The 18792-nt window shown below is 35.7% G+C and overlaps 1 protein-coding gene and 1 long non-coding RNA gene across 4 annotated transcripts in view; both read right to left on the reverse strand.

Moving 5' to 3' along the window:
• Positions 1-5844: 5844 nt before the first annotated feature.
• LOC104240083 (ABC transporter G family member 21-like) lies at positions 5845-12556 on the reverse strand. The gene is made up of 5 exons (XM_070160806.1): positions 12240-12556; positions 11332-12136; positions 9539-9718; positions 8594-8775; positions 5845-6588 (listed from the first exon to the last, which is right to left on the reverse strand). The coding sequence occupies exons 1-5, from the start codon at positions 12357-12359 to the stop codon at positions 5941-5943; spliced, it is 1935 nt and encodes a 644-aa protein (XP_070016907.1). The 5' UTR covers positions 12360-12556; the 3' UTR covers positions 5845-5940.
• Positions 12557-15347: 2791 nt separating this feature from the next.
• Positions 15348-18792, reverse strand: part of LOC138880508 (uncharacterized) — a 49955-nt gene continuing 46510 nt past the window's right edge. The window contains exons 1-4 of one of the 3 annotated variants that reach the window (XR_011403220.1): positions 17216-17449; positions 16668-16805; positions 16451-16542; positions 15348-15942 (exon numbers count right to left, since the gene is read on the reverse strand). This is a non-coding gene — a long non-coding RNA (uncharacterized lncRNA). Of the gene's footprint in view, positions 15943-16450; positions 16543-16667; positions 16806-17215; positions 17450-18792 lie in introns of those variants that run through there. The other 2 variants (XR_011403221.1, XR_011403222.1) reach the window with 2 other exon arrangements.

The raw sequence follows: 18792 nt of genomic DNA on the forward strand, positions 1-18792 counted from the left end.
TCCTGCAGTTAGAGTCCCGCAGATGCGAAAGCTGGTTCCTTAAGTGAAAGTCGCAGATACAACACTTGCTCCATAGAAGCGGGACCGCAGATGCGGTCCCAGGGCCGCAAATGCTGAAATCGCTGAGCATAATACATAAATAGTTGCCTTCGCGAATTTGAGGGATCCTTTCACCATTTTCATCCCGGTTAGAAGCTTTAAAGAGAGATTTTTGAGGAAAACAAAGGGAAATCACTTAGAGGTAACATCTTTGACTTCATAACTCGTTCTTATGTGATTAAAGACCTAATTAGTGGTGATAAATTTGGAAAAAATGGGTAATTAGGGCTTGAGTTTAAGAGGCCTTTAAATGAGGATTTGAGGGATCATTTGGACTCCGATTTCAGTGTTCTTGTTATGTACAGACTCGTGAGAGTACGAGGTTTTTGAAAATTTAAATTTCACTCGATTTCGAGATATGGGCCCAAGGAGCGTCTTGGTCATTTTACATAATTTTGCGTATTAGCTTAGAATTTAATTGTAGTATCAGTTACTTGAAGTGTTATTTACATTATGCAGTTGAATTGAATAGATTTGGGCCATTTGGAGTCGAGTACTCGTGGCAAAGATGTGGTGTTGGGTTGATTTTGAGCCGGTTCGAGGTAAGTGGCTTGTCTAACCTTGTGTGGGGGACCTTCCCCTTAGGATTGGTATATTTGGTAATTGAAATACCTTGTACGTGAGGTGACGAGTGTGTACTTGTGCTAATTGTTAAAAATCCGGTTTTCTTTAAGCACTTACTAGTATGTTTCCTTTCATGTTTCTACTACTTGTACTATTAAGCCTGTCGTTAGCTTAGGAAAGCATGTCTAAGTGACTTAATTGCTTCATTTGATTTAACCGCCTTACTTGAATTCTGTGCAGCATGCTAGGCTAGAATCACTTATTGCCTTAATATGAATTTTTCTATTTCTGTTTATCTTCCTACTACTACTCTGTATTTATTTTGGGACTACGGATGTGAGATTCCGGTAGCTCCCCCTTATCTGTTTACTTTGGGACTACAGGTTAGATTCCTTGTCGATCCCCCTGCACATTTACTTTGGGACTACGGGTTAGATTCCCGTTAAATCCCCACTGCACAGTTATATTGAACTACGGGAATGCACTCGGTAGATTTCCCCAGTATTGGGTATTTATATTTAGGACTACGGAACGGGATTCCGGTAGATCCCCGCGCACTATGAGTTGGACTACGGGACGGTATCCCGGGGGATCCTTTGGACATATATATATGATGGACTAAGGGACGGTATCCCGGGAGATTCACTGGATATGTAAAGATGGGACTACAGGACGGTATCTTGGGAGATCCCCGATTGTTACTATTGGTGCTGAGCTGTATTTCCTTTCCATGTTTACCTTGTTCTGTATAGTTATTGTTGTTCTGTTCACCATGTGTTATTTTATTGTTGTGCTTCTTTATAATGTCCCGTTCTATATTGTTGATCTTTATATATTATTTAATCTCAGTAGGGCCCTGACCTTCCTCGTCACTACCCAACCGAGTTTAGGCTTGGAACTTACTGAGTACCGCTGTGGTGTACTCATGCCTCTTCTGCGCATATTTTTCATGTGCAGATCCAGGTAACGCTGATCAGGTCGACTATCCTTGAGAGAGGCGACCGCTCTACAGACTTCAAGGTATATCTACCGCGTCCGCAGACCGAGAAGTCCCTTTCTATTCCTGCTTTTAGTATTTAGCCCTTATGTACCTTCCTGTTCTTATTAGACATTCCGGAGATAGAGTTATGTAGTATTGATCTTAGCTTGTGATTCATAGGTTTCCGGGTCTTGGATTTATGTTTGGTATTGAGAGTTAAACATGGTGTATGCCGAGCGGCACATTTAAACACTGTTACTTCTTTATTTCTGTTTTAAATTGTTTACTTCCGCAAATTTTAGTTTTTCTTCCGCAATTAGGCTTACCTAGTCATAGAGACTACGTGCCGTCACGATGGTTCACAGAGGGCGAACCGGGGTCGTGACAAGTTGGTATCAGAACTCTAGGTTCGTAGGAGTCATGGATCACAAGCCGGTTTATTAGAGTTTCGTTGATCGGTACGGAGACATCTGTACTTATCTGTGAGAAACTATGTAACTGTTAGGAAAATTCCACTTTATTTGATTTCCTTGTCGTGAGATATTTTGACATCACCATTCTAATCTTCTGTCTTCTATTCTCTCACAGATGGTGAGGACACGTGCTACCCGAGATGATCAGGCACCCGCGCCCCCTACTGCAGCCGTCAGAGGCCGAGGATGCGCACGTGGTGTAGCCAAAGCACCTGCGCGAGCTACCGCCGAGGTACCACCAGCGGATCCAGTCGGAGTCCAAGAAGGTACACCACTTTTGCTCAAGCAGGGTTTCTTCCCCTTGCTGCAGCTACATCTTAGGCCGGGGGAGGAGCACAGGCTCCCGCCGCCCGCACTCCTGAGTAGCGAGTGCATGTTGAGCAGGACCATGAGATTATTCCTGTACTGCTTGCAGTGCCAGCTCAGCCCGAGGACATGGCAGCTGCTTCCGAGGATGAGCAGTTGAGGCTTGAGAGGTTCAGGAAGTACAAGCCTCCTGTATTTAGTGGTCTAACATCGTAGGATGCTCTGGGATTTCTTGATGAGTGTTATCGCATTCTCCGTACCATGGGTATCTCAGAATCAAGCGGGGTTTCTTTCACTACCTTCCAGCTTTGAGGTGCCGCCTATGAGTGGTGGCGCACCTATGAGCTAGACAGTCTAGATGAGGCTGCTTCACTAACTTGGACTCAGTTTTCAGATCTGTTCCTGAGGGAGTATGTTCCTCAGAGCCTCAGGGACGTATGGCGTGCAAGTTTGAGCATTTGCGCCAGTGTACTATGACTGTTTCAGAGTATGCTGTCCGTTACACCAATTTGGCTAGGCATGCACTAGCCTTGGTTTCTACTGTTCGCGAGAGAGTTCGCCGATTTATTGAGGGCTTTATTCCCAACATCAGGTCTATCATGGCTCGTGAGTTGGAGATTGATATTTCTTATCAGCAAGTGGTGAGCATCGCTAGGAGGATTGAGGGTATGCATGCTAGGGAGAGAGAGGAGAGGGAGGCCAAGAGGTCTCGAGAGTCGGGCCATTATTTTGGTGCCCGTACCCCAGCTGCAGGTCGTCATGGTAGGGATTATATGAGTCACCTTGTTCATTCAGCTCTTCCAACAGCCAGTAGTGCTCCAGCTCCTCCTAGGCCTCAGGAGCCTTATAATGCACCACCGGTATCTAGCGTGCCTCCTGCGCGGGGTGCTTTCAGGGGTCAGTCCAGCAGACCTGGCCCTAGCCAGTCACAACCACCACTTCCTCCCAGAGCTTGTTTTGAGTGTGGCGACACACGCCATATGGTAAGGGATTTCCCCAAACTTGGGAGGGATGCACTCCACAGACTTCTCAACCACAGCGTGCCCCGTAGAGTTCTCAGGCTATGGTTACAGCTCCGGTTGCTACCCCACCTGCTCAGCCAGCTAGAGGTAGAGGCCGCCCTAGAGGGGGAGGCCAGGCTAGATACTATGCCCTTCCTGCCCATACCGAGGCTCTTGCCTCTGATTCTATCATCATAGGTATTATATTAGTTTGTCACAGAGATGCATCGGTTATATTTGATCCAGACTCTACTTACTCTTATGTGTCTTCTTATTTTGCTCCACATTTGGGTGTACCTCGGGATTCTTTGAGTTCTCCTGTTTATGTTTCTACTCCTGTGGGAGATTCTCTCGTTGTGGACCGCGTTTATCGGTCGTGTTTGGTTGCTCTTAGTGGTTTTGAGACCAGAGCCGATTTATTGTTACTCAGTATGGTTGACTTCGATATTATCTTGGGCATGGACTGGTTGTCGTCACATCATGCTATTCTTGATTGTCACGCCAAAACCGTGACGCTGGCTATGCCAAGTGTACCACGTGTTGAGTGGAGGGGTACTTTAGATCACACTCCTAGTAGAGTTATTTCTTTTCTTAAAGCTCAGCGTATGATTGAGAAGGGGTGTGACGCATATTTAGCTTATGTGAGAGATGTCAGTATTGATACCCCTTTAGTTGATTCAGTTCCAGTAGTACGGGATTTTCCGATGTGTTTCCAGATGACCTTCCAGGCATGCCGCCTGATAGAGATATTGATTTTGGCATTGATCTATTGCCGGGCATTCAGCCCATTTCTATCCCTGTGTATCATATGGCTTCTCTTGAGTTGAAGGATCAGTTACAGTAATTGCTTGATAAGGGTTTTATTCGGCCTAGTGTATCACCTTGGGGTGCTCCTGTCTTGTTTGTGAAGAAAAAAGATGGTTCTCTGCGTATGTATATTGATTATCGCCAGTTGAACAAGGTTACAGTGAAGAACCATTATCCTTGGCCTTGTATTGATGATCTATTTGACCAGCTTCAGGGCGCACGGGTATTTTCTAAGATTGACTTGCGCTCAGGGTACCATCAGTTGAAGATTCGGGAGCCAGATATCCCGAATACTGCTTTTAGGACTCGGTATGACCATTACGAGTTCCTTGTTATGTCATTTGGGCTGACCAATGCCCCAGCAACCTTTATGCATTTGATGCACAGTGTGTTTCGGCCGTATTTTGACTCGTTCGTCCTTGTCTTTATTGATGATATTCTGGTATATTCCCGGAGTAGGCAAGATCATGAGCAACACCTGAGAACTGTGCTTCAGACTCTGAGAGAGAAGAAGTTACAAATCACTTCTTACCCTCACTTCTTTGCTGCTGACTTGCTAGGAGCTGGTTCTACAAAAACAACAAAAATTTAATTCAGATAGTTTATGAGAAAACATACTTAAATTCCAAAAAGAAGAAGAAGAAATTCGCTTTAATTTTAAAGAAAAGAAATTCTTCACCTTTCCCATATTATAAGGTATTTGATTATGCGCGGAAGTTAATAAATTACTCTTTCAGTTTCAGCTTATGTGAACGTATTTTCTTTTTGGTCCGTTCTAAAAAGAATGTCCCCTTTCTAAATTTGGAAACAATTTAGCTTAAACTTTCAATTCTACATTTAATGAGAAGCTTTTATAACCACACAAATACTCTGGAGTCTTTTTTGACATGTATAGGATCCCAAAATTTCAAACGTCTTTATTTTTTTTAAACTCCGTACCTAGTCAAATAGGTTCACATAAATTTAAACGGATGGATTAGTTTTTAAAGAAAAGAAATACTTCATCTTTCATCTAAACCCACTACTTCAGAAACAAATAAGTTGAAAGTTAAAGGAAAATGTCTGAAGTGTGTAATTTTTGAAGTCTCTGCTTCAAGCATAAATACATGCATTTCAGCCATATATTTCTGAAGTGCAACAAAAAATACCTGCCTCAATTCACTTTCTTTTCAGAAAAAATTATATACGCTTCAATCATATCTCATATGTGACAACTTCAGCCATATATGACTAAAGTGCATACACAAAAGTCTGAACACTCCAGACTTTTGTGACTGAAATATGAAAGTAAAAATGACAGAACACTTCAGCCATATGTGATTGAAGTGCAATCATGTATGTAACTTACCAATTTAAGATAAAATTTGTAATTTCAGACGTGAATTATTAGAACTTCAATCGCGTACGTCCGAACTAGATTAACGTCAAGAAAAAGTTAACATGACAGAAAATTTTTCTGAATTTAACAAGAATTAATATTACAGACGTTTTACTTTTTGGGGAAATAAAGAAAATTTGCAGGAGAAACAGAAATTAGAAATATTCATCCCACGTATTTACATTTCTCACAGGGTGATAGAAAATCATATTGAGAACAAATTTTCTTGGTCAAAGGTTACCCTGAATCCTAATATATGAATATGTTAATCAGTTTATTTAAATTCAAGAAGATACAAATCTTGATCTAACTCAAATTTCTAATACTATAATGTTATTGATGCCAAAACCTCAAAGCAACATAAGCCAAAACCCTAAAAATCACGAACATCACAACCAAAGCTACCAAATCCAACGCCAAATTATCAATGCCAAGACATTTAATAGCTGGAAAATCCATTACTTTGCATTCTTCATCAATTCCACACTCATAAACTTCAAACCTCGAATACTGAACTCCCACGAGAAGTTTGTAGCAATAGTGACTAAACGATACATATTTCAACCAAGTGACGAATGATGGAATGTGCTGAATATAATATCCACTGGCTAGTAAAAACACAAGCATCAACACTGAAGATAATGTTGTAGCTTGTTTAACATCCATTAATATTGCACCCAAAGCTAGGCCAAGTCCTTGAGCAACTAGCACATTTAATAGAATGATTAAAAGGGTTAATAAAAATGCGATAATCGAAGGTTTTAGACCTCCCATCCAGTATGTTATTGTCACGAAAATTGTTGGAAGTATAAGTTCCATAGGTAAATCACCCACAGTTCTTGCAAAATAATATGATGAAAGTCTATACATGCCAGAGGAACGTTCCCTTATAAGCTTTGGCCTCTCTTGTGGGAACGCAAATATTGCACTGAATAATGGAAAGAATCCCCAGAATATTGAGAAGAAAAATAGTAATCCCACCTGTTAAATTAGAAAATTGCCTTATTAGAAAGTTGTTGTGAAAGTAATGAGCTATACTGTTCGGATTCTCCAAAATGTTATCGTACTCTTGTCGGATCCTTCAAAATTACACTATTTTTTAAGGATTCTACACGAATCCAACAGCATGTTGAAACAACCAGTGTAGGTAACGAGTGGGAGGAGAAAATGACAACTTCAATTAAAATATAAAGACTTATCTTTTTTCATCCTAAGATGATCAAAAGTGATCTTTAACTATATCTAGTTTTTTTTTAAAATTATGATGTCTAAGAGGGAACTTTCTACCTCTGTTTTAAAAGGTAGAATTGGGACTCGTCCGGAGTTCGCTCTGGGGCGGAGCACTCGTAAAATGCCACTGGGCTTATGTATGGGACTTAGTTCCGTGATACTTACGCCTCAGCTGTCGGGGCTTACGTCCCAGACACGCCCAACGCCCAGCGTATTGGGCTTGCCTAATAGAACTTTATGCAATTGTGTGTAACGAACCTTGTAAATCCTCAAATTTTCTTAATAAATCATTGATTATTCAAAATTACTTTTTTCTTAATCAGTAAATTAAGAGTATTTTATGTCATAATTAAAATAAAAATTATTCCACGTTATCCACTAAGACTGCTATGATAATAAATTTTAAATAAATCTTTCATTTAAAATTATTTATTTATTAACTTTTGTTATGTCTTTATTATAGTCCATAATATTTTTTAATAATTATTTTCCCAAATATTTGTTTTTTCACGTTTACGAGATATAATACTTATTAATTTAATAGTCTAGTATTAGCTAGTAACTATTTACAAATAATTAGTTATCATGGTATGGTACGATGAATTATGTGTCACTTTATTAACTTGTTGATATTTAAAAATAAGTTATGCTAGAGAATCATATTTAAATCGTGAATTATGTTTTTATATAAATTCTCTTTCAAATAGAAAGCATATTAATTAAAAGGAGTATTTAAAAAAATATCAAATTATAATATCAAAATTCTTTCAAGATTCAATATTCCTTAAGAGATACATATAAGATTTTGCATTGAATATATTACTTTTGTTGTTTGAGTGGTAACGATATTGCAGCTAATTTGCATACCATGATATATGTCATACTTTTCATATTATTCATAGTTAAATTATAATTTATAAATATTTTAAATAGATTTTTTATTATAATATTTTGATTTTAATGTAATTTTTATTAATATTTTTTATTTTATACTATATTAAAATTCTTGAAATTAGTAAAATTCAAAGATCCGTGGGACTTACGCCCTGTGTCTTAAGGCTTATGTCTCGCCTCGTCAGAGGTAAAACGCCTCGCCTCATGCCCCACCTTCTAAAACATTGCTTTCTACATTTAGTAAACTTAGAAATATAAATAATTTTAATCATTCCTTATAAGTTGAATCTTTTCAATTTGAACAAGTATGAAATATGTCAATCTCTCGACTCTCCTATTGAGTTATCTCTGAGACTGAGCAATCATTCAATTAGTCTAGCACAATATTTTGATAAACATCGAATTATAAGATGAGATTGTGTTACGTGCTCAGACTGTATAAAGAATATTTACAATACTAATTTAAGTTAATCTACAACATCAAGTAATTTTAAGTCTAATGCAATAATCTGAAAAATAAAGTAATAACCTGCTATAATTGGTTAAACTGCACTAAGAGGGTAAAAAATATACTTTACACTACCTTTATTTTTTTTAAATTAAATCTTTTAAGATATCGGGGGCTTAAAATCTTTAAAGATATCCACGGGAAGGATAAAAATAAAGAGAAGTAATGTTGGGAGTGTAAATAATTTATACTATCAATGTAATTTAACCTATTATAGCAGGTTGCAAGGTATATTTTAGGTTACTAATTATACATATTATTATCAGTTACCTATAATTATCTTTTAGCTGACTTGATAGTGTAAAAATTCTTTAAATTAGCAATTTATAAAAGTTAAACAGATAGGTAAATTACCTGATCCATTATATGATTAGTATCAGAGTGCCACCAAAGGAGTCCTGAGAGAAATGAAACAGACATGACTTGGAAAATTCTTAAGCCTGAATAAGACTCATGTTTGCGTTCTTTAAGTCCTCTCTGTAGCAAAACTTTGAATTGTAACCACCAACTTGTGGACCATTGATTTTCATCTCGACCTAAAAGAAAATAACTCTCATTAGTATAAAAAAAGAAAAGAAATGTACAATCAAATTGTAACCGGCCAGACTTCAGCGCAACGTTGAACTTAAACCGATTAAGTTTAAATCCTGATATATCTGCCTCTGGACACCACGAAGTTCTTGTGACTGATTCAGAAAATCGGTAACCAAAAGGGCAGTCCCGTGAGCATCCCGCGTTCAAGTAGGATCCGGGATAGAGCTGCACCCTAAGGGTGTATTGTAGACCGTTTATCCTAATGCAAGAATTAGTGTCTACTTACATGTCTCAAACTCGTGACTTAGAGGTCACATGGAGACAATTTTATCATTGTTCCAATGCACCTCTTCTGAAAATCGATAACTAAATGGGCATTCCGGTGAGAATCTCGCTTCAAGTAGGGTCCAGGGTAGGACCGCACCCTAAGGGTGTGATATAGACGGTCTACCCTAATGCAAGAATTAGTGACTGCTTACATGGCTCAAACCCGTGAATTATAGTTCACATGGAGACAATTTACCATTTCTTCAAGGCACCTCTAAAAGGGCAGTCCGGTGAGCATCCCGCGTTCAAGTAGGGTTCGAGGTAAGGCCGCACCCTAAGGGTGTGATGTAGACAGTCAACACTAATGCAAGCATTACTGACTGCTTACATAACTGAAATCTGTGACCTATAGATCACACAGGGACAATTTCTACCGTTTCTTCAAGGCTCTCCTCCCGAAAATAGATAAATAGAAATGAAAAAAATATTTTCACATACTTCTTGATGATAATCGAATCGGGTGCCCGAAACTTTGATCAATTTCCTCCTTCAAAGCTGGATAAATGTTTTTCTTGTAGGAGGTTATTAAGAACTGTTTGGTTGCATTTTGATTTTCAGTTTGATCTGATTTTGGTAAAGATTCATGCAGATCATCCTGCCTTGTATCAGGAGACACACCTGTATAATTAAAAAAAAAATCTAGAGTTAAAATATATTAAATGTTATTATAACCTACATTTGACTATGAGGTTACTTTGACTTAAAATTGAAAGACATGACCAAGAAAAGGTTAAAGAAAAAATTATAAAATGCAGCCTAATTAAAGGGATAAAACAAGGACAGACAAAAAGTTATATATATACAATTAAAACAATGTTTATTAAATCCCAATACACTAACTTTTGATCACTTGCTAATTTGCTATATTGGGTCTTGATTGCTTCACCTAAGTATATTATTGATCTCTTTAGGACATCTTTTATTTGATTAGTTTTAAATAAAAATACTATCAAAATTCCTGGATTATATATATATATATATATATATATATATATATAAACAGGTAACATAATCATGGGCGAATAAGTTGCAATATCAGGTTCATTTGAACATGAGGTATTCTTGTTAATTTATTCCATCATTATACCAAACGATTCCATAAAATTTAATTTCTAGATTGTAATTTAGGGTTCTTTTTCTGGGTTAGTTTCAAAACTAAATGATGATGTGAACATACATTCAGATGCTTTATGTAACGCTAAATATTTATAAAGTAGAAACAGACAGCACCTTCCAATAATGTTTCCTTTAGCTTTAATTTGCAATTGTTGACAGATGATAGTAATAAAGCTTTAGACTATGTGCGCCAACCAGGGAATAGTATGTCCTATGAATTTTTTATTTTATAAATACGTGTCCAAAAATTTAATGTAAAAGTTTAGTAATAATCAAATGTCAAATCTCAAACTCCTATTACATGTAGCCAGTTGGCATGTTGAAATATGGTCCTAATATTCTTCAGAAAAGCTCAATTTCAATGAAAAGGACATCTAAATTGTTTATATCAATTGATTCCAGCTTCTCTAATATAAGTACATTTTTTACATTATTAGGTTGTTTTGAAAAAATTACATTTAATTGTCCATATAATCTGTCGGTATATATAAATTTTATTTTCAATTGTGTACGAAATATATAATCATGGAATGTGAAAAGGAAAATATGTAAATCATCGCTAAAGAGTGTTCAACGACAAACAGGTAAATAACACAAAAAATTATATTACTATTATATTGTATTTCATAGAAAAAAAAAACAAATTCCACATGATTTTAGGGAAATGATTCACTAGTTAAGGAAAATTTTCAATCACTTTTCTTGACTTTTAAATTTGTTTGGGCTTTTTAATGACTTTACTTAACAAAACTTTGTTTTTCTTATTAGCCATGAATCTGACTTGTGATTTAAGTTCAATAGGGAAAAATAACTAGCCAGATAGACAACCAATATTAGTACGCGTTTGGACATAAAAATTATAGTTTTTTTTTTTTTAAAAAAAATAAGTAATTTTTAGAGTTAAGTTGAAAATTAATGTCTTTAACGGTTGAATTGTCCCATCACGTTAAACTGTTAGACATAACGTGTTTTTACGTGTTTTTATTTTATCTAAAAGATTAAAACTATTCGAGAGAACACAGATCCATTTACTTAACTATGTCTTCAAATATATTAACATAATATAAACTGGAATAATAACAAAAGTAATAGGAAAGAGGAAAAGAGTATCATACCATTAGCTAAATCAAGCAGAAAATCAGAAGGATTCATGAAATGAAATCCAGGAACATAACCAATGGACTCAAAATACTCCATAACATGGCTGTTTTTTCCACAATAAATTGGACAACCGTCACTTAACACAATAATCTTATCAAACATTCTGTACAACTTGCTCGACGGTTGATGAATTGTTGTAACAATCGTCCTTCCACCTCGAGCCAACCATCGTAACGTTGCAATAATTCTTTGAGCTGTAGTCGAATCAAGGCCTGAAGTTGGTTCGTCGAGTAATAATAAACTAGGGTTTACTAACATTTCTTGTCCAATACTTACCCTTTTTCTTTCTCCTCCTGAAATTCCTCTGAATAAAGTCCCACCTATTATGCTATTTTTGCACCTTGTTAACCCTAATTCGACGGTAACAAACTCTGCCTGTTCGGATTTTTCTTGTTTGGTTAATTTTTTTGGTAACCTTAATAAAGCAGCATATGTTAGTGTCTCGAGCACGGTTAAATGAGGATATAATACATCATCTTGTGTCACGAAACCAATTTTTCGTTTCATTGAACTCGAAAATTGTTGTCCATTGTATGTTATGGAGCCACTGGATAATTTTCCAGAGAGTCTTCCAGCTAGAGCTGTTAATAGAGTTGTTTTTCCACTTCCTGATGGACCTAACATGGCTAAAAATTCACCAGGATGAATTATACCTGTAACACCTTGTAATATAGCGCGATTTTGCTTTCGCTGTGGTGTTGAAAAATAACTTATTCCTTTGTTGCTTTCTAATTTAATGGTGTATGAAACATTTTGAAACTGCAATATTTAAAATGAGACGTTTTAATAACAGTTTAAGCTTTTAGATGAAATGAAGTCGTACTGATCAGATGATCATATTAGAGAATGTAACGTAACGTACCTTGAGTGTCACAGGACGTAACGATTTGCGAAGAACTGATAACTTGACATGATTTGATTGTTGTTGATTGTCTGGGAAATCATCATTAGCACAAGGACTAACTTGATCAGGAGGCAGCATTTCCAAGTTCTATGTAAAAATTAAAATAAAGCTAAGTTTTTTCAACAATCTTGAATGAGGAAGAAGAAGAAGAAAGAAAGAAAGAAGAATGGTAGCAAAGGAGAAAATAGACTTAAATAATTATGGAAAGTGAAGATTAAAGAAGGAAAGGGAAATTACATGCAAATAAAGAATAGACAAAAAGGAGAGGAAATAAGAGAGATTGTGGAAAAAAGCAAATTTCCCTTTCACAGTTTCTACTTTGTTTATTGTATATGCTTCCCTATTTATACATGCAATAAAGTTTGTTCATCTCCGACACATCACTATTCTTTATTTCTTCTTTTTTAAAGTATAAATAAGTACTATACCCCGTAAGAAATTACAAGTAGAAAAAAAATCAATAATCTAGGTATTGTATTTTCATTACTAAGTTGCCGGCCGCATTCATTATTTATTGTTTTTAATCAGTATAGATAAATTGTATATGAAATATATACAATTATGCACATATTAATACGTGGATTATACATATGTTATATATTCATTGACTAGTTTTAGTTTAAAAGATTGGGTGGACGACTATCTTAATTCTTCTAATTTTTATTTATTTCAGTCACGTTGAATTTTTACATTATTTGTCTAAAGTTGAGAATACAAGAATTTCTTTTCAAGACAATGGAGAAATAGAATATTGGTTTCGTCTTTTAGTAATCTAAAAAGTTTCTTCATTTAATTCTTTTGTCATTCTATTTCTTTTGTAGATGAAAGGTCATTTTCCTTGCTATGTCCGAGATTAAACAGAAACAAACGTCATATATAATGATTAAATTAACTACTCATACATTTGACCATCGTGCATTTAAGAGGCTAAAATAAGAATTTAAAAAATGTAGAAATATTTAAATAAACTATAAAATTTGCAAATTAAATAACTCAAAAACTTCAAACCAACGACAAAGGAATTAAAGAGCAACATCTCTTTTTTATTTTGTGGAATATTCGCATGAGGAGAATTTGCCAACTAATTTGTGATAACCCGCTCGAAAAGTAAATGAATATTTGAATAGTTAAGAAAGTAATGCATTTCTTTTGGCCAAAATTCTGTGCTACAGTTCCAAAAATTTGATTGCAGTAACGTTTGCGGTCCTCTTAATTTGATCAATTTTTAAACTTGAGAGTTCCAAATTTTTTTCTATATTCTTAAACTTCGTGTTAATCAAACTAATGAGACACAAGAAATAAATGAACGAGTATATTACTATATTTGTTACACCATAGGCGAATCCAACATCAATAAAACACGGGAGAAATGCTGGGTATATAGGTAGACATGTCTTAAATTCTAGTGACGCGTTTTAGAGCCGTGCAGGCCTAGGTCCAAATCGAACAATATCACTAGAGCATTAGGCTGTTACATATAGTATCAGAGTCACTCCGCATGCAACATTGAACAATGGTGGGATAAACCTCAGTGAGGATGTTGAGTCCCTAAAGGGGGTATATGTGACACTCTAGGTGAATCCCACATCGACAAAACACGGGAGAGATGCTGGGTATATAGGTAGACAAGTCTTAGATTCTAGTGACGCATTTTAAAGTTATGTGGGCCTAGATCCGAATCAGATAATATCACTAGTGGGTTGAGTTGTTACAATATTTTAATAACTTTGATCTATAGCAATCTTAATTTGATAATATAGAAAATTAAGTAACCTTTTATTTATGTATTTTAGTATATTTTGACATGATATCGTAAAAAAACTCTACTATATTCATGCATATAAGTTAAATTAAACTCAACAACTTCACTACGTAATTATAGATTAACTCGAGAATATTAATACTCCTCTTTTTCCTTTCTTTTCGGCCAACGGGAATAATGCTCTCAAATTCGCAACGTTGGACTTAAATAGTAACAAGTAACAACCTTGTTATATTTTGTCCTTTCCTCTTATTTTTTTGTTTGATTATATGATATTCAAAACTCACTTATCCGACTAATTTAGATTTTCGTTCTATATCAAGAGAAAAATGCTATATTTAAGAAACTTCAATTCCCAAAACTCGAGCCAGGACCTCTTATTAAGGATAGAAAAAATAGTTATCCCATTTTTTCCCCTTACGTTATTATTTTAAATGGTATCTCCTTTATAGATTAAGGAAAACTAACGCAACGTAGGAGTAGGGGGCTATTTGATGCCTTTCGAGGTGGCAAATTGCTATTCCATTGAATAGATATTGGATGAGATTGTGTCGTTTTTATTTCTTACCACTATTTTGGTTTTATTTTTAGGTTTTTGGTTTGGTGTTCGGTATTCGCATCAAGATCAGACTAAATTCAGATTCGCGTTAAAAAGTCTTACATTGAAAATAAAAGCTCTTTAACAAAGGCAAATTCATACACAGAGCTCGAACCCGAAATATCTAATATTTAATTAAGGATAAAAGAATACTTACCATTCTACCATAATTCTGATCGGTGATCCTATTTTGGTTGACGTCATAGTCATCGTCAATGAAAGCCTTTTTCCTTTGCATTCCTTTGCTTTATTTTGCTTTTTCTTATAAATAGTACCAATCTTTATGCTCTTGTTTACTTTGCTGTCATTTTCACTTACTTTTGTTGTCCACTTTTGATTGGATGTGATTATTTACAACAATTAAATTGAGTCGTCTAAAATTTATTGATAAGAAAAGCATCTTTTTTCTAGTACTGTAAGCGAATCATATTTGGAATAAAATTGTAATTTGACAAATACCAAGATAAAAGTACAAGATGGGGTGAATTATTTATTTTTAAATTTAATTGTTGTTAGTTGACTTGTTTTTTAATTAGTCGACTAGATGTAATAAGCTGACAGTAGTAGCAACAGAATATAAGATGCTAAAATTAAATGCAGAAATTAAAGACACCAGGATTTTTATACTGATTCAGATTCAATGTGAATCTTAGTCCAATCCCCTTGGGTTGTAAAGAAGTTCTTTTCAGTGAATGAGTTTCTTCGATTACAAGGAGAATAATATGATAGCTCAGTTCCTATATCACTCGTCTCTTTTGATACAATCTCACCAGTGTTGTTCTCTCTTTCTTCTCTAACTTGTTACACGACAAGTCTTAGAGAACTACAATGTTTGTTTGCAGTAGAACAAAGAGAGGGTGTTTGGTTCGATCAAAGTATAATAGCTAAGGTGTGATTACAAGTTTAAATACTTTGAGAGAGGCTTGAATTTTGGAAAGATTTGCCAACCCAAGAGATTTGATCCTTGGAAAGAGATTGATTATTTTCAAGAATAAAGTTGTTCTGCAATGGCTCTTTTGAACAAGAGGCTGTAAAGGTTTTCCTTGCGTGAGAGTCCGGAATCTTGATCCTCCATATCTAGACACTTGATTGAATTTTTGGCGGGATCTTGATTTATTTGATTCCGTTAGTTTAGCCTTGATTGATCTTGTCAGTATCCTCTGATTGATTTCTTCTTCCTTTAATCGCGTCTCTTTTCCTTGATGTCCTCTGATATGTTCCGTCAATCTTGTATATCAATCCATACATTCCTTGATCATTGCTGATTGATTTCGCCAATCTTGAAAGCTATCCAAGAGTTCCTATACAAAGAGCAAATATATTATTTTCATCATTAAAATTAGATCTAACAATCTCCTCCTTTTTGATAATGACAAAATAATATATGTATAAACATCAGTTGACTTTCCTGTATGCTCCCCCTCAATAGGAGCAGTTAACTCTGTCTTGTACTAAGTAGCTTGAGGCGCTCTCCCTCAATAAGAGTAGTTAACTCTCTCTTATAGTAAGTAGCTTGAGGCGCATGTAGCCTGTCACGACCCAAACCGATGGGCCGCGACGGGCATCTGGTACCTTACTCAATCGAGTACCAACATAACGTATATTTCTTATTACATCATCATGTACACGTGACATACGGGCCTAATAGGCCAATATAATTATTTATAAACTCAAAATATAGGCCGACAAGGTCGTACAATCTTTCACGTACACGCCATATGTCTATAAGCCTCTAAGAGTACATAAATATCATAAAGGTCGGGACAAAGTCCCGCCATATCAAACAATACACGTCTAAATCATACTAACCAAACAAGCAACTCCGAAGCAACTGGAGCGCACCAACATCTTCCGCTGAGCTGATAGCCTACTTGGAGGGCTCTCGACCTGTCTATCAGGACCTGTGGGCATGAAACGAAGCGTCCCCAGGAAAAAGAGACGTTAATACGAAAAAAGTACCGATTATGTAAGGCACATAAATAAGTACATAACAGACATGGAAGAAATATAGAGTAATTGACTCAACCTGTAAGTCTGGATAACTCTGTAAATCAGGAATTACTTTTACCGTCATGCATATGCGTATGAATGTCATGTCGTGCATAGGTACATGTTTCATAGTATCATCAGCGTCTGAGGGTATCCCATCGTATCGTATCAGCCACTGTGGACAAAATCATCAACATCTACTAGCTGATCAGGTGGTGGGGTGTATATAACGCCATAACCTTTTCCATATCCCATATACATACATATATACACGTATATAATACCATCTGGTCACGAGTCAATGTACATGAATGCAATACATGAAAAGTACATTAATAAAATCTTTCGGAATGTCATAAGGCCATTTTGCCTTTGAGTAATATCATAAAGTAAACTCTTTTCAACTTTCGTATTTTTCTGAGACCCATGAACAGATAATAAAATATTATGACACATGAAAATTCAAGAACATAGATATCTCTAATACTTTTATGAACAGAGTCATTCATGGAATTCGTGCATTTGCACGCTTCGTTAGTATCGTATGCATCATGACAAAAGAAAGAAAGAATAGCCTTAACATACCTGTTCCTGAAATTATTTGAACGGAATGAAGCTTCTGAATCCTTGAACGAAATAGTGATTCGAATTTTTTTTTGGATTGTTTGGACGAATCTGTTCAACGTTATTGGTTTAAAACCAAGAACAGATTGTTGGTTAAATTCTTTTTTATAAGGAAATGAGATCAAGTCTCATGGATTATTGACATGAAAGGCTAACGTTTTGTTGCAAAGTTAAACCTTTAAAATGAAATGAAATGGGAATTTGAAATTTAGAAAGCAACATTCTGTTGCAAGCCTTCAAAATGAAAATGAATTAGAAAGACTTTGATATCCAAAGTCATGAAAGAATGAATAGAATTTGTATCCATTTGACACCTAATCAAGAATGACTTTTAGTCATTTTTTGATAATGTGGCTAGTTTCCACGTGGGGTGGGGGCGGGATATTAATTTTTTATCCACTTATTAATTAATTGGGTAATATCTTGTTATCCGATAATTAATCAATTACCCGCATAATTTAAAAATTACCACAAATTACTTAAAATTTTATTTATTTTTAAAATACTTTATATATTATACTACTGTAGTCATATGGTACCTTGCATGGTACTAGTTCATAATTATCGGGTATTATAGCTCGACCCGTATTTTATTCCAAATTGGCAACTTTCAACGAAACTAGTTTTCTTTAATCCGTGTACCCCTTTATCCTTCATAACACTTACAATCCTTATAATCTCCAAATAATCTTTTCCTTGGACTGATGTCAATTACCTTACAACAAATTCAACGCACAATACTACAGGGTGCAACATCGTTGTAACTTAATACTGCGAAGCGCAACATCACTGTAATGTAATACTGCTGGGTGCAACACTGTTGTAACTTAATACTGCGAAGCGTGGCATCACCGTAATGTAATACTGCTGGGCATAACATCATCGTAATATAATACTGCAGGATGTAACATCATCGTAATATATTACTGTAGAGGGTAACATCATCGTAATATATTACTGCAGAGCATAACATCATCGTAATATAATACTGCGGGATGTAGTATTGACATAATATTGCAGGGCGTAGCATAGTCGACTTCTTCAGGATCTGTGACTCCTCCTCAAGGGGTGCCATAGTCGACTTATTATGTACATGCACAAAATACATATATCCTTTCTCCCCCTTTTTGACATCAGCAAAGAGTGAATAACAAAATGGCATGCATAAAATAAATTCTTAGCAGAGTGTAATGGTAGAGTTAGAACATAACAAAAGAAAGAAAAAAATAGAAAAAAATTTATCCACCGACTGATATCTCAGTCCAAAAACAGCACAACAAAAAAATATTGTCTTATACTTCCATACTAACGACGCAAAAAAAAGGTAAGAGTGTTGCAGATGGCCTCCTTCAGTCAATCAAACCTGGCGTTGGCCGAGACACTCATTCCATCAAGCCTGTCATGAACCTCCTTGAAAGCCTTGACAGCATTTTCCCTTACTTTGAGAACCGCAACCCGTATCTTGGAGACATTAGACCTTGTTTTCTTGGAGATAGCATGAATGGTACCAACAGTGGACTGGGTGGAAATGAGAAGAT

Source organism: Nicotiana sylvestris, chromosome 10 (assembly GCF_000393655.2).
Source record: "Nicotiana sylvestris chromosome 10, ASM39365v2, whole genome shotgun sequence".
Classification (NCBI taxonomy): domain Eukaryota; kingdom Viridiplantae; phylum Streptophyta; class Magnoliopsida; order Solanales; family Solanaceae; genus Nicotiana; species Nicotiana sylvestris.

Excerpts from the sequence above, each read along its gene's own strand:
- LOC104240083 (XM_070160806.1), bottom strand. The coding sequence starts at position 12,359 with ATGCTGCCTCCTGATCAAGTTAGTCCTTGTGCTAATGATGATTTCCCA. Across the intron at positions 8,776-9,538 it reads GATTCGATTATCATCAAGAA|GTCGAGATGAAAATCAATGG; the intron begins GTATGTGAAAAT and ends ATTTTCTTTTAG. Across the intron at positions 6,589-8,593 it reads CTAATCATATAATGGATCAG|GTGGGATTACTATTTTTCTT; the intron begins GTAATTTACCTA and ends CTAATTTAACAG.